Source organism: Telopea speciosissima, chromosome 3 (genome assembly GCF_018873765.1).
Source record: "Telopea speciosissima isolate NSW1024214 ecotype Mountain lineage chromosome 3, Tspe_v1, whole genome shotgun sequence".
NCBI classification, from domain to species: domain Eukaryota; kingdom Viridiplantae; phylum Streptophyta; class Magnoliopsida; order Proteales; family Proteaceae; genus Telopea; species Telopea speciosissima.
In genome coordinates, this window is record NC_057918.1 from 8179723 (window position 1) to 8194899 (window position 15177).

Consider the following 15177-nt stretch of genomic DNA (forward strand, 5'->3'; position numbering starts at 1 on the left):
CCAACACCCCTCCCCCTCCTCTGCTCAGACTCTTCTTCTCCCTTCCGGCCTGAAAACATTGGCTGATTCCTCAAGGACCTGAGCCCCCAAAACTCTGAATCGTTTCACCATTATTCAATTTTTGTGTGTGGTTACACCATAACAGTTGTCAATGACGAATCTCAACAAATCTCTCCCAAAGAGGTTATCCTCTGCTACGTCATCACCTTCTACGGTCGTTCTCGCATTCGAATCTGAGATACCTAGAGAGGACTCTGCAATACTAACAAATCAAAATGGGATCGACATTCAATTCATAAAGGAGGAAAATAATAACCAATAAATGTGAAGCTGATCGAACTGTGGATAGGAAAAAGCTAAATGTCTCAGAAAGTTAGCTACAGAAAACTGGTTCTAATAGCTGTGGTGAAAGCTCTGATCTTCTTCGATTTGGCAAATGGCGGAGGAGGCCTCCTCTGCTGGCATGGATCCGTAGCGCTTAGAGAGGACAAAATGGGCCAATAGGGTTTCGACGAGGCGTTTGAAGACTGCTTCCCGTGTATGCTGCGTCGGTTGCCAAATGCTAAATCTACAAATCTTCTCCAGCTTCACACGAGAACTCTGTTGTTGCTGCTGCTGGGACTCTTCGGCTTCTGCCATTGGAGTCGGGGGCTTAGTTGGCACTCTTCTGTTTATACACTGCAGATTATGAAGAATATGTTTTTTTGAAGATCAATTTCTAGGTTATGAAGCCTGCAGTATACTTTACTACTAGAGTTCCTAAGATCTGAAATTACTTTTTTATCAGCCACCTGATGCTTCTCATATTTTAAGGGTTATTTGGCCTATATCCAAGGTAGACTCGATCCAATTTTCAGAGGTTTTTAATGGTCTGATTTTTCTGCAATCTGATTTTCAGAAAATCGGTTCTAGTTTCTTGTAATCAAAATCCGTTCGATCGAATGAAAGTGGTGATTCGGCACTTGCCCCCGACGCTGTCCCAGTTGGCGCTTATGGAGCAAATTGATGCCCACTTCGCTGGTCGTTACAAGTAGGTTTTATTTTCGTCCTTGGAAGAACACGTTACGGCCTCAGGGACGACGACGACGATGCCGATGCCCGCCTCTTCCTCTGTTTCATCAGGGACATAAACCCTAGGGTGGTCACCGTCGCAGAAAGGGAGGTGACGGTGGAAATCTTGCCTTGGTTAAAACCTGAAAGGGAAGGTTTTAATGTTGCAATTGGGAATCAGCCATGATTTGAAGACAGATGAAAGAGAATAGTTTGTAATTTAGGGCTTTACCTTTAAGGGTATTATGGTAAGTTCACCTTTTGATAAGGGTAATTTCATCATTTAAAAAGAGTTAACAGCCATTTAACTGTAGAGACTAACAGAGTGGACTAAGTTGAAATAAAGTCATAAAATAGGGGGTATCTGTGATATTTTGATCAAGTTTGATAAATCCGTGACATATTGAATACTTAGAGGGGGTGTCTGTGAAATTTTAATGGATAGAGTATATATACAGTTTTATAAACTCTATTAATTAGTGGTTTAAGATTATCCAACAGGTTTGATCTCTTAAATTAGGATAACCCAAATGATTGCGTCATTCCCTGTATACTTACTTGATGAAAATGTTTCAAAACAACTCCCAATGAAGAGTCAACTCAACTAAATCCCTTCTTGATGATGTTTCTTATTATTTCTTTTGAAAAAACATTTTCTACGTTATCTCATCTCCTCTTCTTTACGTAATTCACTAGGTACTCCTTCCGTGCCTCACTTTTATTTCTCTGACGCAAGAAGAATAGAAGAAGAGAGGGAGAAGGGGAAAACAGAGAAATAGTAGGAGTAGCCTTTGCCAAAGCCAATTTTTATGAGAAAACACGTCTCCGCTCTACCTTTCCTCCCCCCCCCCCCCCCTACGTGTTAATACTTGTTAATGGAATCCGGATCATGTCCACATATGTGCATAGAGACTAAATACACATATTCTGGTAAGCTGACACATGGTCTTTTAATAATTAAAAAATGGAAAACAACGAACATGTATTGGATTTGGCTTCTGTCCAGCCGTGGTGGGAATTGGACAATCCAACGCTCGGATCAAAACCACCACAAAAATAGGGGGTGGTCATGTCACATGTAAGGGTCAGGTGGGTCCCACCTGTGAAATGACCACTCCACTCCTGTTACTGTTGTTGCAAGGTTAGACGCTCTAGCTCCCACCACGGCTAGATAAAATCCTTTTTCACATGTATTCTTCCAACGATCGAATGTTTCCTGGGTGTGGTAGGCTCCAACCGTTGGCCTATGCTGCACATATTTTTAGGTGTGCACCAAGATGCGTGCAGCACAGCTCTACCCTAGGAAACCCCATGAGCGTGTCCTGGGCATTGAGCTCACTAGGGAGGTGCCGGATCCTTCATTCCATGTCCATGGAAATGGAAACGGTCAATGTAGAGAGGATTGCGACATGGCGATAGTTGAGTGGAGAAATTTGGGTGGACACGAAAACGGCGAGAGTTTAAGTGGAAAACACGAAAATAAAGAGACAAGAGAGAGTATGATGTAATTCGATAATGACCATTAATGAGCAATTGCTGATAAAAATGGTTTTTTTTTTTTTTTTTTTTTTTTTTTATAACGATTAACGGGAATATGGAGAAAATAGAAGTATACAAAAATCCTTCTTAACCCTGGTTCTAATCCCTTTGGTTTTCACCTTAATTATCGCCTCCTGAATCAATATAATTTTTAAAACAAGATTCCACCCTTCCCTACTTCAATTCCATCTCTACCTTCTATTATAATAGTCTCTTCTCTCCCATCTGATATGTTCTTGGAGGGTTTTGCTGCTAATCGTCCTCTCATAAAAATTGGCACCAATAATGCTACTCTTCCATTGAGAGTTTGAGTCGTTAGGGTTGTATGCTAGTGTGGGTGAAACCCCTGAAGACTTATAAGACTTGAGCATCGATCATCTCCTTAATGGTTAGCTCTTAAGAATGAATTCTAACCATTAGAATTGTGATTGATATCTCTGTTGCACCTAGCTCCAAGGATGGAAAAAATCTCTTGAGGAAGATTTTAGTTCACACGTGTACTCCTATGAAGAGGGAGATTGTTGGGATTTCAAGCAAAAGTAACTATCCCACATCTTATGTGAATAACCCAATGTAAAAACTTCTAGGGATTTGAGTACCATCTCCTTAACCACTAGTTTTTAAGAATGAGTTCTACCTGAGTCTTAATATGTTGTATCAAAATAAAAAACACAAAACCACAATTCCATAAATAAAAAACGACCACTCCAATTGTGCCATATAAATAGATTATGGGACTATTCCATTATTAATACTTGTTAATGGAATCCAGATCATCTCCACATATGTGCATGGAGAGTAAATACACATATTGTGGTAAGTAGGGATGTAAATGAATAGTCGAAATCCGTTTTCGTATCTGTATCCATTTAATATTATCCGAATCCATTCGAAAGCTAGACGGATATGAATACGGATACGGATAGGCTATAGCTATCCTAAAAGCTATATTTACATGTAAACGGATAAAATATCCGATCTGTATCTGTGTCCGTTTAGCACTATCTGAATCCATCTAAAAGCTAATCAGATGCAGATGCGGATATAGCACTATCCGAGCCGAATCTGATCCGTTTACATCCCTAGTGGTAAGCTGACACATGTTCTTCTAATAATTAAAAAACAAAAAAAGTGACCATGTATTGGACTTGACTCCTGTCCAACCGTGGGAGCTGGACGGTCTAGCACTCGGATTGAAACCACCCAAAAAATAGGGGGTGGTCATTTCACATGTGAGGTTTAGGTGGGTCCCACTTATGAAATGATCACCCCACCCCTGTTTTTGCTGTCGCTGTCGTGGGGTTGGACGCTCCAACTCCCACCACGACTGGAAAGAATCCTTTTCCATATGTATTCCTCCAACGACTGGATGCTCGCTGTGCGCTGAGCTCCCTAGAGCTTAGTTAGTAAATTCACGTATCATACGCGTATTATATGCGTCCCCATATTTTTAAACGTATAATACTCCCGTCCCCATATTTTTTTGTATTTTTATAAAAAAAAACGTGTTTTTTAATCGATTGAGTATTATACTCGTATAATACACGTATTATACATTTTTTTTAAAAAAAAAAAATTTACCCAAAAGATTAGAATTTAGGGAAACGATTTCACTTTCCCTTTCGATTTGCGTTGAACATCCAACCGTAGCAGGCAACAGTAGCCGCCCTCCATCTCCAATCATCCTCACCATCTCTGTTCAACAAAGCGGCACTTAAGTCTTGTACTCTCCTCTTGTTTCTCTGGTCTTTAAACTTTGATGGTGGTAGTGAAGCAAATGAATCTGGTGTGATATTGGCGAGAACGGCTCAATCTCTATTCTATTTTATTCTTGTTTTTCTATCTCTTGTAGCTAATGTGTACAGTGGAGATCCATATCTGGAACTCTCCCTCTTGTCTTGTGTTGGTTAATTAGTGGGAACTCATCCCCCTTCACAAGAACACATCTGGTTAAAAATATATGGTTATCTCATTGTAGATAGAAAGAAATGTAATGTTGGAAGAATGATTTAATGATAAGGTAATCAACTTGCTCATGTTATTTTCAGACAATCTACATTTATTTCTTGTAGATTATTGATATTTTGGTATGTTAAATGATAATCTTAGAGATGTTATATAGCATATTATATTATTGTGTTTATTTTAGTTAATAAAATCATGATATTATTTTGTTTATTAGGTGGTGAATGCATGTCATATAATGAATATATGTCCGTTTTTTTAAAAGTATTATTACCGTCTATGCCGTATTATACCCGTATTAAATGCGTATCATATTATTACCGTATGCGTTTTATGAAGCCGAATTTTTGAAAAGTATTATTACCGTCTAGTCCGTGTAATTGCCGTATGTATCCGTTCCCGTTCAATTGCCGTTCCTGAACTTACTAACTAAGCCCTAGAGATGAGCCGGATCCTTCATTCAATCTCCATGAAAACAGAAACGGTCAATGTAGAGAAATTACCAAAAAATAGACAATGTAGAGAGGATTGCGACTTGGCGGTAGTTGAGTGGAGAAATTTGGGTGGACACGAAAACGGCGAGAGTTTAAGTGGAAAACACGAAAATAAAGAGACAGAGAGAGTGTGAAGTAATTCGATAATGACCATTAATGAGCAGTTGCTGATTAAAAATGGTTTTCTTTTTTCTTTCTTTTTTATTTTTTATTTTTTATTTTTTTACGACTAACAGGAATATGGAGAAAATAGAAGTATACAAAAATCCTTCTTAACCCTGGTTCTAATCCCTTTGGTTTTCACCTTAATTATCACCTCCAGTATCAATATAATTTTTACAACAAGATTCCACCCTTCCCTACTTCAATTCCATCTCTACCTTCTATTATGTAGTCTCTTCTCTCCCATTTGATATGCTGTTGGAGGGTTTTGCTAATCGTCCTCCCATAAAAATTGGTACCATTAATGTTACCCTTCCATTGAGAGTTTGAATCGTTATGGTTGTACGCTAGTGTGGGTGGTACATGCAATGATCCGCAAACCCCTGAAGACTTATAAGACTTGAGCATCATCTGCTTAATGGTTAGCTCTTAAGAATGAATTCTAACCATTAGAACTGTGATTGATAACTCTGTTGCACCTAACTCCAAGGATGGAAAAAATCTTTAGAGGAAGATTTTAGTTCACACGAGTACTCCTCTGAAGAGGGAGATTGTTGAGGTTTTAAGCAAAAGTAACTATCCCACATCTTATGTGATAGACCAATATAAAAACTTCTAAGGATTTGGATACCCTTTCCTTAACAACTAATTTGTAAGAATGAGTTCTACCTGAGTCCTAACATATTGTATCAAAATCAAAAACACAAGATCACAATTCCATAAATAAAAATGACCACTCCAATTGTGCCATATAAATAGATTATGTGACTATTCCATTATTGGATTAAAGGGGTTCTGGTCTTTATCAATCATATGTGAAATTTCATACTTGAAATTCAACCAAATACACCACATGTATGTCCATTTGGAGCTCTGATAATCCTATGATCCTTTTTTGGAATAAGCGAGAGTGTTTCTTATGCTACATATACTACATATGCTACCACCAATTAGTGATATGAAAAATGTATCAGTCCATGTAGATCTCACATTTTTTGATAAATAAAATAAAATAAAATAAAAAAAAACCTTATACAGGTGTGAACCCTCAAAAAAGGCATGAAAAAAATCCATACACGAGACAGCATACGAATCTTTTTACATTAAAAGAGAGATGGTTTCTTACATTGCCAACATGGGAAGGAATTTATATATTACAACTAGTTAGTGATCTAAAAAAGGTATCAATTCATATGAACGTTACATTTTTTAAATTTAAAAAAAAAAAAAAAAACAACCAAAAGCCTTCACTTTTTATGAGAGGACAATAATCCGCACACGGATAACGTGTCTATATAATTTTCTAAGCAGCCGTCCAATGTTGAACATTAGGTAATGTATTCATCAAATCTCAAGAAATTTAAAAAAAAAAAAAAAAAAAAAAAATGTTTTCACTCACCCAAGGTGAAGAAAAAAAAAAAACGATTAGTGGCTGCAGTGTAAAAATTAGTATTAATTTAGCAAATAAATTAGGATAACAAAACCAAATCCCTATTCGTTGGCAATACGCAATGGGATTGCAAACTTCGTTCCACAGAATCAAATTTAATTAATTGCTTTTATCAAATCATAAATCAATCAGAGAGAGAGAGAGAGAGAGTTTTTTCCAATATCAATGGAAGCATAGAAAAAGACAACTTTATAAGGCGATGGTTGTAGAAAAGTACATTGACCGTGAAACCCATCAATGATAGATCAATTTGATTCCCAGTAGAAATCAGAAACGAAGTCCAAAGAAGAAAGTTTTCATTTATTCAAAAGGAAAAAGTCCACAGAAGAGAGAGACAGAGAGACTGCAAGAGAGTTAGATTTTTATTTTTTAAAGAAAAGAGCAAGAAAAGAAAGAGGAAGCCGAGGTGGGTCAGTAACACACGTTGTGTTAAGGCAATCCATGTGTGACCACATGGATGACAATGAGAGGAAGGAGAGACTCATATGAGAGAGAGAGAGAGAGAGAAATAGTTGACGAGAGTGGAAGAAGCAGAAGCGGTAGCAAAACCCGCATCCCCTCTTCATACTTGCTGGCTTGCTGCCGTCCGACCGCGCTCATCTTTGCTGTTGCAGAGGGTTTGAGACTTATATATAGTTAAACAAGAAGGATTTTTTAATTTTTTTTTCATTCGCAGTGATTTGATTTTCGTAGTTATTGTTTGAGAGCGAGGCCAGCCAGCAAGCGGAAGCCAAGCAAATATGAAGGAGAACAGTGATGTGTTCATTAGGGCAGATCAGATCGATCTGAAGAGTTTGGATGAACAGCTGGAGCGGCATCTGAATCGAGCACTAACCATGGAGAAGAAGAAGGAGGAAAATAAGGAGAAGAGCAGTAGAGAAGAATGGGAGATCGATCCTAGTAAGCTTTTAATAAAGAGTGTTATTGCTCGAGGCACCTTTGGCACCGTTCACAGAGGGTTTTACGATGGTCAAGACGTTGCAGGTGAGAGACAGAAAATTTAATCTCACCCGGAAAAGAAAATTTTTCTACTTTACCTTTTCTATTAGTCTCTCTCCCTTCCCCCACCCAGAATCCCCAAGCAAAAATTCGCCGTCTGTTCCGAATCCCTTTAAGTTTAAAAAGCAAAGAGAAAATTTGTCGCTCTTGTTTCCTTTCTATTGGAGATTTGAACTTGACATCTTCTCCCTGAGGGAACCCATTTTGTTGTTGTTCTTTTTTCTCCTTTGTTATTATCTTTGTTCTGGACTACTCATTGGGCTTCAATTCCTTCGTTTGACGTCTCCTACGTCTCCTATTGTTTTCGGCAATTATTCTCTTTGTTACGCATTACCACAATTGTGGGGGTCTGCCTCGGTGGGTATTACTGTTTTGCATTTTAATGGACACCAATTTGGTTTTATATGTTAATGTGGTGTTGGTTTCCAAAAGGGCCAATTCTTAATGGCTTCCCCAGTTTAGAACCCTAAAACGATCGTTGTAGAGAGAATCCTTGAGCCTTTTAGAAATCGCCGTTTGAGATGTTGTTTCAGGCCTTTCTCTCATTATAATTTCCCAGTTCACACAGTTTTTCTTTTTCTGTAAATTTTCAAAAGATATTTTGCTCGTTTAGCAAATGGTCCTCCCCCACCTCACCCCCTTCCAAATTGATTTTGAGGCAGTGGTTGGGGTTTGGCCCTTGTGAATTTTATCTTACTAAATCTGTAATTCACAGGTTTCAGCTGGGTTGGTAGGTACCTGAATAATTTATATAATGTATTGGTTTTTCTTTTTCTGAACTTTCATGTGATCCCAGTTGTCTGTAGTTCTCAAACTGCATGCTTTTTTGGTGGGAATATTGTCAATCAGTCTTGTGATTACTTAGACTAAGAAGATGTTTCCACTTTGGGTCACTGATTACAGTTGCAAATACATTGACTTCTTATTTTGCCTTCCCTGTTTCATGCTAATTGGCTTTTATGGTATCAAATTTTGAGCTTCTTATTTATATATTTTCTGAATTGGTTTTATTCTCATGGAGAATCTTATATTACAAGTTCTTTTTTTCAGTTAAATTGCTTGACTGGGGGGAAGAAGGTTACAGATCTGATGCTGAAATTGCTTCACTGAGGCAAGCTTTTTCCCATGAAGTTGCTGTCTGGCATAAGCTTGACCATCCTAATGTAACTAAGGTAACATTCTGTTCTCTGCTGTGTCTCTTTCTCCCCCCCCCCCCCCCCCAATTGAATATCTCCTTCTATGGAAGGCTTCATCTTGTTTCTCAATGGATGTAAGTAACAAGATTATTGTGCTTGCCAGTTCTTGATGGATTATCTTTAATCATTTTTTGTGTTTACTGTTAAATAAAGATTTTAGGGGGGTACAACTGAAAACCCCCACCCCATTGAAGAGGGAGGGATAGAGGATTAAATCACTACAAATTAACCAAGTATAGCTCTCGCAATAAATTATATTATATTTCATGAACAATATGTTTGTTGCTTTAAAATAAAAAATTCAATTTCTAGTGGCACACTATGTGTGGTAATAAAACTAAGAACATTTCTATCTTCAATGAGAAAAAGATTTTGGGTCTGGATGGTCAGTGTAGAAGAAGCGTTCTAGGAGTAGCATTTTGAAAAAAAAGCTTGGATTAGGTGGTGAAGGAAAGTCAGAGAAGTGAAATAAGATCGTAGAAGAGCAGAAAATAATTGAGGGGAAAACAACAGAAAATTAGGCAACAGCAGACTAATCAAGTAACGGTGAGGGAAAGAAAAATAAAAGTTCAATGATTAACTGGCATCTAGCTTTATCCATTATTATTATTATTATTTTCTTTTTGTTGTTTTTCTCAATTATGACACTGTAATAGTAAAATATAAGTAGTAGTTAAAGACTTAAAGGGGGAGTCTGGTGGTCATGCTGCAGTCCATTCCACGTAAACATGGGACTTAAATAACAGATCATCTACTACTATTATTAAAATGGTATATAGAGACTGCTAAGTGGGCAAGCCTTGGCACAACGGTTAAGTTGCACTCTTGCAACCTGTTGGTTGCTGGTTCAAAACTTGGAAACAGCCTCTCCTGCGAAGCAAGGGGTAAGGTTGCGTACATTTGCCCCTCCCAGACCCTACAGTTGCGGGAGCCTCATGCACTGGGATGCCCTTTTATAGAGATTGCTAAAAAAAATTGGACTCTTAGCTATGGCCTGAACACTGTTAATACTAGTCATCATTTACCTGTGAATCAAACTAACCTTTTTAACCTAGTCAGACCTGATCCTGCATCCAGATCCTCAAAAAACGAAAATCCCCAATTTTCCAACTTGCCATCCTGAGAATATAATATATAGATACACATTCTTATTTTGTACTTATTTTCATGACGTTAAACTAGCATTTGGAAAATTTTGAAATGCTTGTTACACCACGTGATCTGCATTTTTATTTTGAGGTTTTAAACTGCTATAATTACAATCACTAAGGCCCCATTTGTTTGATGGGCTTTTGATAGGGTGGGATTTAAGGGGTGGGATAGTTGTACAAACTCTTCCACCCCCATGGGAATTGAGGGCGTTTGGTCATTAGGGGTGGGATTTTGGGTTTACAGCCACTGAACATTGCTTTTTTCTTGTCGGCCCACATGGCTCTACATTTCTCCCATCCCACTCCTCCCAAAGTCCCACAGATTTGGTGGGACTTTGCTGAAAATCCAAGGGAAAACGGTTGGAGATGGCATGAGAACACCGTTGCACTGCTCATCAGCCCGCCTGCTCATCGCTGCAAGCTTGCCACCGCAATTAGTGTCCCCAGCCACCGCACCCTGCCATCGTATCCATCCCTGCTCAGCCCTCTCTACAATCGTTTGATGGGGTTAGAGAGATACCAGGCCTTTCCTAAAGGCTTCAATGCCTTCAATTTGTTTTTTCCTAATCTGTGAATGCAATTCAGAATGTATTCCCCTGCCATGTAGTCCGTCTTCCAGAACATCAGGAATACAGAACTCAGAGTTAAGCTGAGAGGATAAATTCAAGATCTCAAATCACATGTCCAAAACCCTTGAAACTCAAAATCAAGTTCTTAGGGATCAGAAATTTCAATTTAATCCTCTCTGACAGCACTGCAAGCTTTAAAAAAAAAAAAAGAGGATCGAAGAAGGTGATGATGATGATGCGCATTCAGCCAGATCTTCCGCCATAGATCTCTCTCTCTCTCTCTCTCTCTCTCCCCCAATAAAAACTGAACTTTCGGATAAAAATGGATTGATGAACAAAAGAGAACCTACAACGACCTCATGAGCGAAGATGGAGATCTTAGAATACTTGCAGCAGTCAATGTGGAGATGGTCTCGCAACCAAATCCGAGATGGAGTATCAGTTGCCGACTGCGTGCTCCGGCACCTCATCTACTCTATTTTGGTTCTCTGGAACTTTCCCCGTACAAAACAACCAAACACTTCGGCGGAATAGTAAAGTGATGGTAAAGTGAAGTTTAGTTTACTTTGCCTTTCCTGTCACTTACCCCATCACTAAGTGGGTTCCAGTCTCAGAACAATCCCACCCTGGACTTCCTGGTAAACAAACGGGGCCTAAAGGACTTTGGGACATATTCCTCTATATTGGTCTTATGGAGTCACATGTCTACAATTTGTGATCTTCCTGTTTTTAGTTCTCATGTCATGTACTAATTGGATTTAGTTTCTTCACTTAAATAACCAAAACTTGTTTGTAGATTTTGGCACATTCTTTTTGCAACTTTAGAAGGTCAGTAAAATCATCCTATCTTCATTAAAAAAAAAAATTCATCCTATCTTCATTGGTGGGTTGAACTGACATTGTTAATCCTCCATAAAGTTATTTGAAGGGCTCATTGCTAGGGAATATTTGTATATATACTTTCTGAATTATTTGTTGTTGTGTTGAAAATTGCTTTACTTGGTCTCTGTAGACCTCTTGACAATCTTTTTCAGATGTTGCTTACATTGGTCCTTACATTCATTGGAACTATATGCAGTTTATAGGGGCTACAATGGGTACATCAGAGCTGAACATACAAACAGAAAATGGTCATATGGGCATGCCAAGTACTGTTTGCTGTGTTGTTGTTGAATATCTGCCAGGGGGTGCTTTGAAATCATTCCTCATAAAGAACCGGCGGAGGAAGCTAGCTTTCAAAGTTGTTATTCAATTAGCATTGGATCTTGCACGAGGGTCAGACACTCTCTCTCTCTCTCTTTATATATATATATATATATATATATATATGGTTTTTTCCCCTTAATTTTTATTTGAAGTAGCTGTTTGTTTTATTTTTTTCATGATTATGTTATGATTGGGTTGTTCAGTATAAAGCTTTATCCCGTGATTTTGAACTCCTTAAGGAACCAACCACTTGAAAAAACAAAATTTTCTCCTTCTGTAGGTTGAGTTATCTTCACTCCAAAAAGATTGTTCATAGAGACGTGAAGACAGAAAACATGCTTTTGGATAAGTCACGCACTGTAAAAATAGCGGACTTTGGGGTTGCTCGTGTTGAGGCTCAAAACCCTAATGACATGACGGGTGAGACTGGGACCCTTGGTTACATGGCTCCTGAGGTATATGGCAAATCTTCTTTTGGTTAGGATTTATTTTATCAATGGTTTTGCTCTGTTTCATTTTGGAAGAACTTTTCTTGAGTGGTTAAATTCTAGAGCATGTGGTTAGACTGTAAGACCACCTGACCAACCCAGAACACCCGACCAATAGTGTCACTTTGGAATTGCCGCAAAGCAATGCTGGTGAAAAACTTTACCTACGAACACCAACTTTTGAAGATCTATTGAAGGGATACATCTGGTATTATCCCCAAAAAAAACTAATAATAGTAATTGAGATGACTGGATGAAAATGCATTCATTGGGGAAAAACTAGGGGAACTAGAGAAACGACCTTTGCTTTACCAACCCAACGAGGGGGATATTGAGCTCCGTTTTCTTCACGTGTTAAAGACTTTACCCTTCTTCACCGCGCTACCTTAGTTCCCTGTCTAAGAATGCCAACCATCCCCCAATTTGGACTATTCTCTAAGTGTCCTGTTCTCTCTCTCTCTCTCTCTCTCTCTCTCACACACACACACACACACACACACATACACAAAACAACAGAAGAAAAAGTGAGCGTTAATGATGGAATTTTGACAAGAGAATGCAAGGATATGGATTAAGACTTGTTAATAGAAATATTTTATGTGCTTTTAACCTAACCAGTGACTAAGGTTTGTGGATTTATTCAGGTCCTTAACGGCAACCCGTACAACAGGAAATGTGATGTGTACAGTTTTGGAATCTGCTTGTGGGAAATATATTGTTGTGACATGCCTTATCCAGACCTGAGCTTCTCAGAAGTGACATCAGCTGTTGTTCGCCAGGTACATTATTTGTTTTTCTAGAAACTATTTGTGTTTATCACCAATTAAGCTGTGTGCAAGATCTGAAAAGACTTAATCTGAGCTGTTCTTGGAACTACAGAACCTGAGGCCAGAGATACCACGTTGTTGCCCAAACTCCCTAGTAAATGTAATGAAGCGATGTTGGGATGCAAACCCTGACAAACGGCCCGAGATGGACGAGGTGGTGTCTATGTTAGAGGCAATTGACACATCAAAGGGTGGGGGGATGATACCCCCTGATCAGCAACAGGGATGTCTGTGCTTCCGTAAATATCGAGGACCTTAGGAAGATCATTCCTTGGAGTGAAGAAGACAAGTGACCAAGGTTTGTAGATTCAATTTGGAATCGAGTTCAAAGGAAAGTTGGGATTTCAGAATAGAAGAGGCAGTGGATGGTGTGGTATAGCCTGGGAGGAGCTCTGCAACCTCTTGTCCCATTATGGGAATAACCATGTAAAAGTTTTTTTTTTTTTTTTTAATGAGACAAAGCTTTTATTTTGTTCTCTTTTGGTGCCCCTTTTTATTAATTACTAGAATGAAAGAAAGTAAGATATAAATTTATTTCAAATGTGAACTAAATCAAAGATTTAAAGAAAGAAATTTCTTATTGACACTGATTGGCAGAAAAAGGAAAACTTTTGAAAAAAATAAGGACACAAATTCATCATTAGTGTCATTACTACTTTAGTCTTATTGTGTGTTTTTTTTGCTCTCAATTTTCTGTTAAATAATTTGTAACTTTTTATCCTTGTAGTTTTAACATTTTTTTTTTTTCAAAAATAGGGAAAACTTTGTTATTTCACATGTGTACTTGAAAACTGTCTGTTGCAGTAAAGAAGTTCCTAAAGATAGGATTCGGAATCCAGCAAAGAAGCAGGATAGCATACAATGGAAATTTCCAAATTTTATGAAAATTCTGATTGAATCAAATCAACAGATGCGGTCTGAGTAATATCTTTCTTGAGGTCTAATTCTGTAGGTAAGAATGAAGTACTGAAATCTCAAAGCATCCCATAGACTGGATACTGTGATATAACAGATTCTTCCAGCAATATAGACTAAGATGATAGCAACAGAATACCAGAAAATCCAATGAGATAAGTTGTTGAAAACCAGAACCCAAATGGTTCAGAAATTAGAAGGTAAGAGTTCAATTAGGAATCTGAGAAAACAGAGTTAGAATTAGATTTTGAAAACAGCAGTCAATAGAGAACTATATCCGGTTGTCAAATCTAAAACAAGAATTTTAGTCAAATCTCAGACCTGTAAGGTCTCAACAAATCTTTACCAAAATAGGAAACTGTAATCACAGCTAAGATTTGATCTTTATGTAGGACTATTAAATCAGACCAGGACAGCAAATAAGAAGAGATCAGATTCAACAGCATAGCTTGTTAATCAGTTAAATAAAACTGAAGAAAAGATGATGTGCATGACTTGGTTGGAATTCTGACAGTAAGGAAAGTAGACAAGGAGTAAGGAGCTGAAATGGTTTGATCTGTGATCTGTAAATGGTCAGCTTCATAGGTCAGTAACGAGCTCAAGCTCCTTCTTATCCATATATGTAGGACGCAACACTACCGATCCGGGCAGCTACGGCCTTCTTCTCCGAAATGTATTTCACTATTCGGAGCGGCCATTGTTGGATTCTCAATGAACATAAGCATGAGGAAAAACAGGTTGAAGCAGCCACTGTCGTAGTCTTTTCAGTTGCAATGTGGATTTCAGAAATATGACCTTAAATGGCTTTTATGGTAAATTAAAGCGCATTGGAGAGGGAGTCGAAGAGCCAGAGCCGGAGGGAGAAGGAACAGGAACAGTGAAATACATTTCGGTGAACAAAGAATTCCTTTGCAAATAGCCATCATTGGGCATTTGGGCTTGGTAGGTTTCAGGGAACAGTGAAATACATTTTGGTCCTTCAACATATATGAGAAGAATGATGATCTTTAGATTTGTGGGGGAATACTTCATCCTGGCTGAAGGAAAGAAAAAAAAATTCCCATTAAATTAACAAAAACCAAAATTCTAGCACACTCAAAATTAAATAAAAAAATAAAAGAGACTATGGGGAACAATTTTGAATGTTTCAAATAAAGGAATAACTT

At 38.1% G+C, this 15177-nt stretch overlaps 1 protein-coding gene across 1 annotated transcript; it reads left to right on the forward strand.

Annotated features, from left to right (window-relative positions):
• The first annotated feature begins 7305 nt into the window (after positions 1-7305).
• Positions 7306-13573, forward strand: LOC122655864 (serine/threonine-protein kinase STY13-like). Its single transcript, XM_043850237.1, has 6 exons — positions 7306-7644; positions 8710-8831; positions 11654-11850; positions 12062-12236; positions 12914-13048; positions 13149-13573. Exons 1-6 carry the CDS (start codon positions 7401-7403, stop codon positions 13353-13355), a joined length of 1080 nt encoding a protein of 359 aa, XP_043706172.1. The 5' UTR covers positions 7306-7400; the 3' UTR covers positions 13356-13573.
• The last annotated feature ends 1604 nt before the right edge of the window (positions 13574-15177 follow it).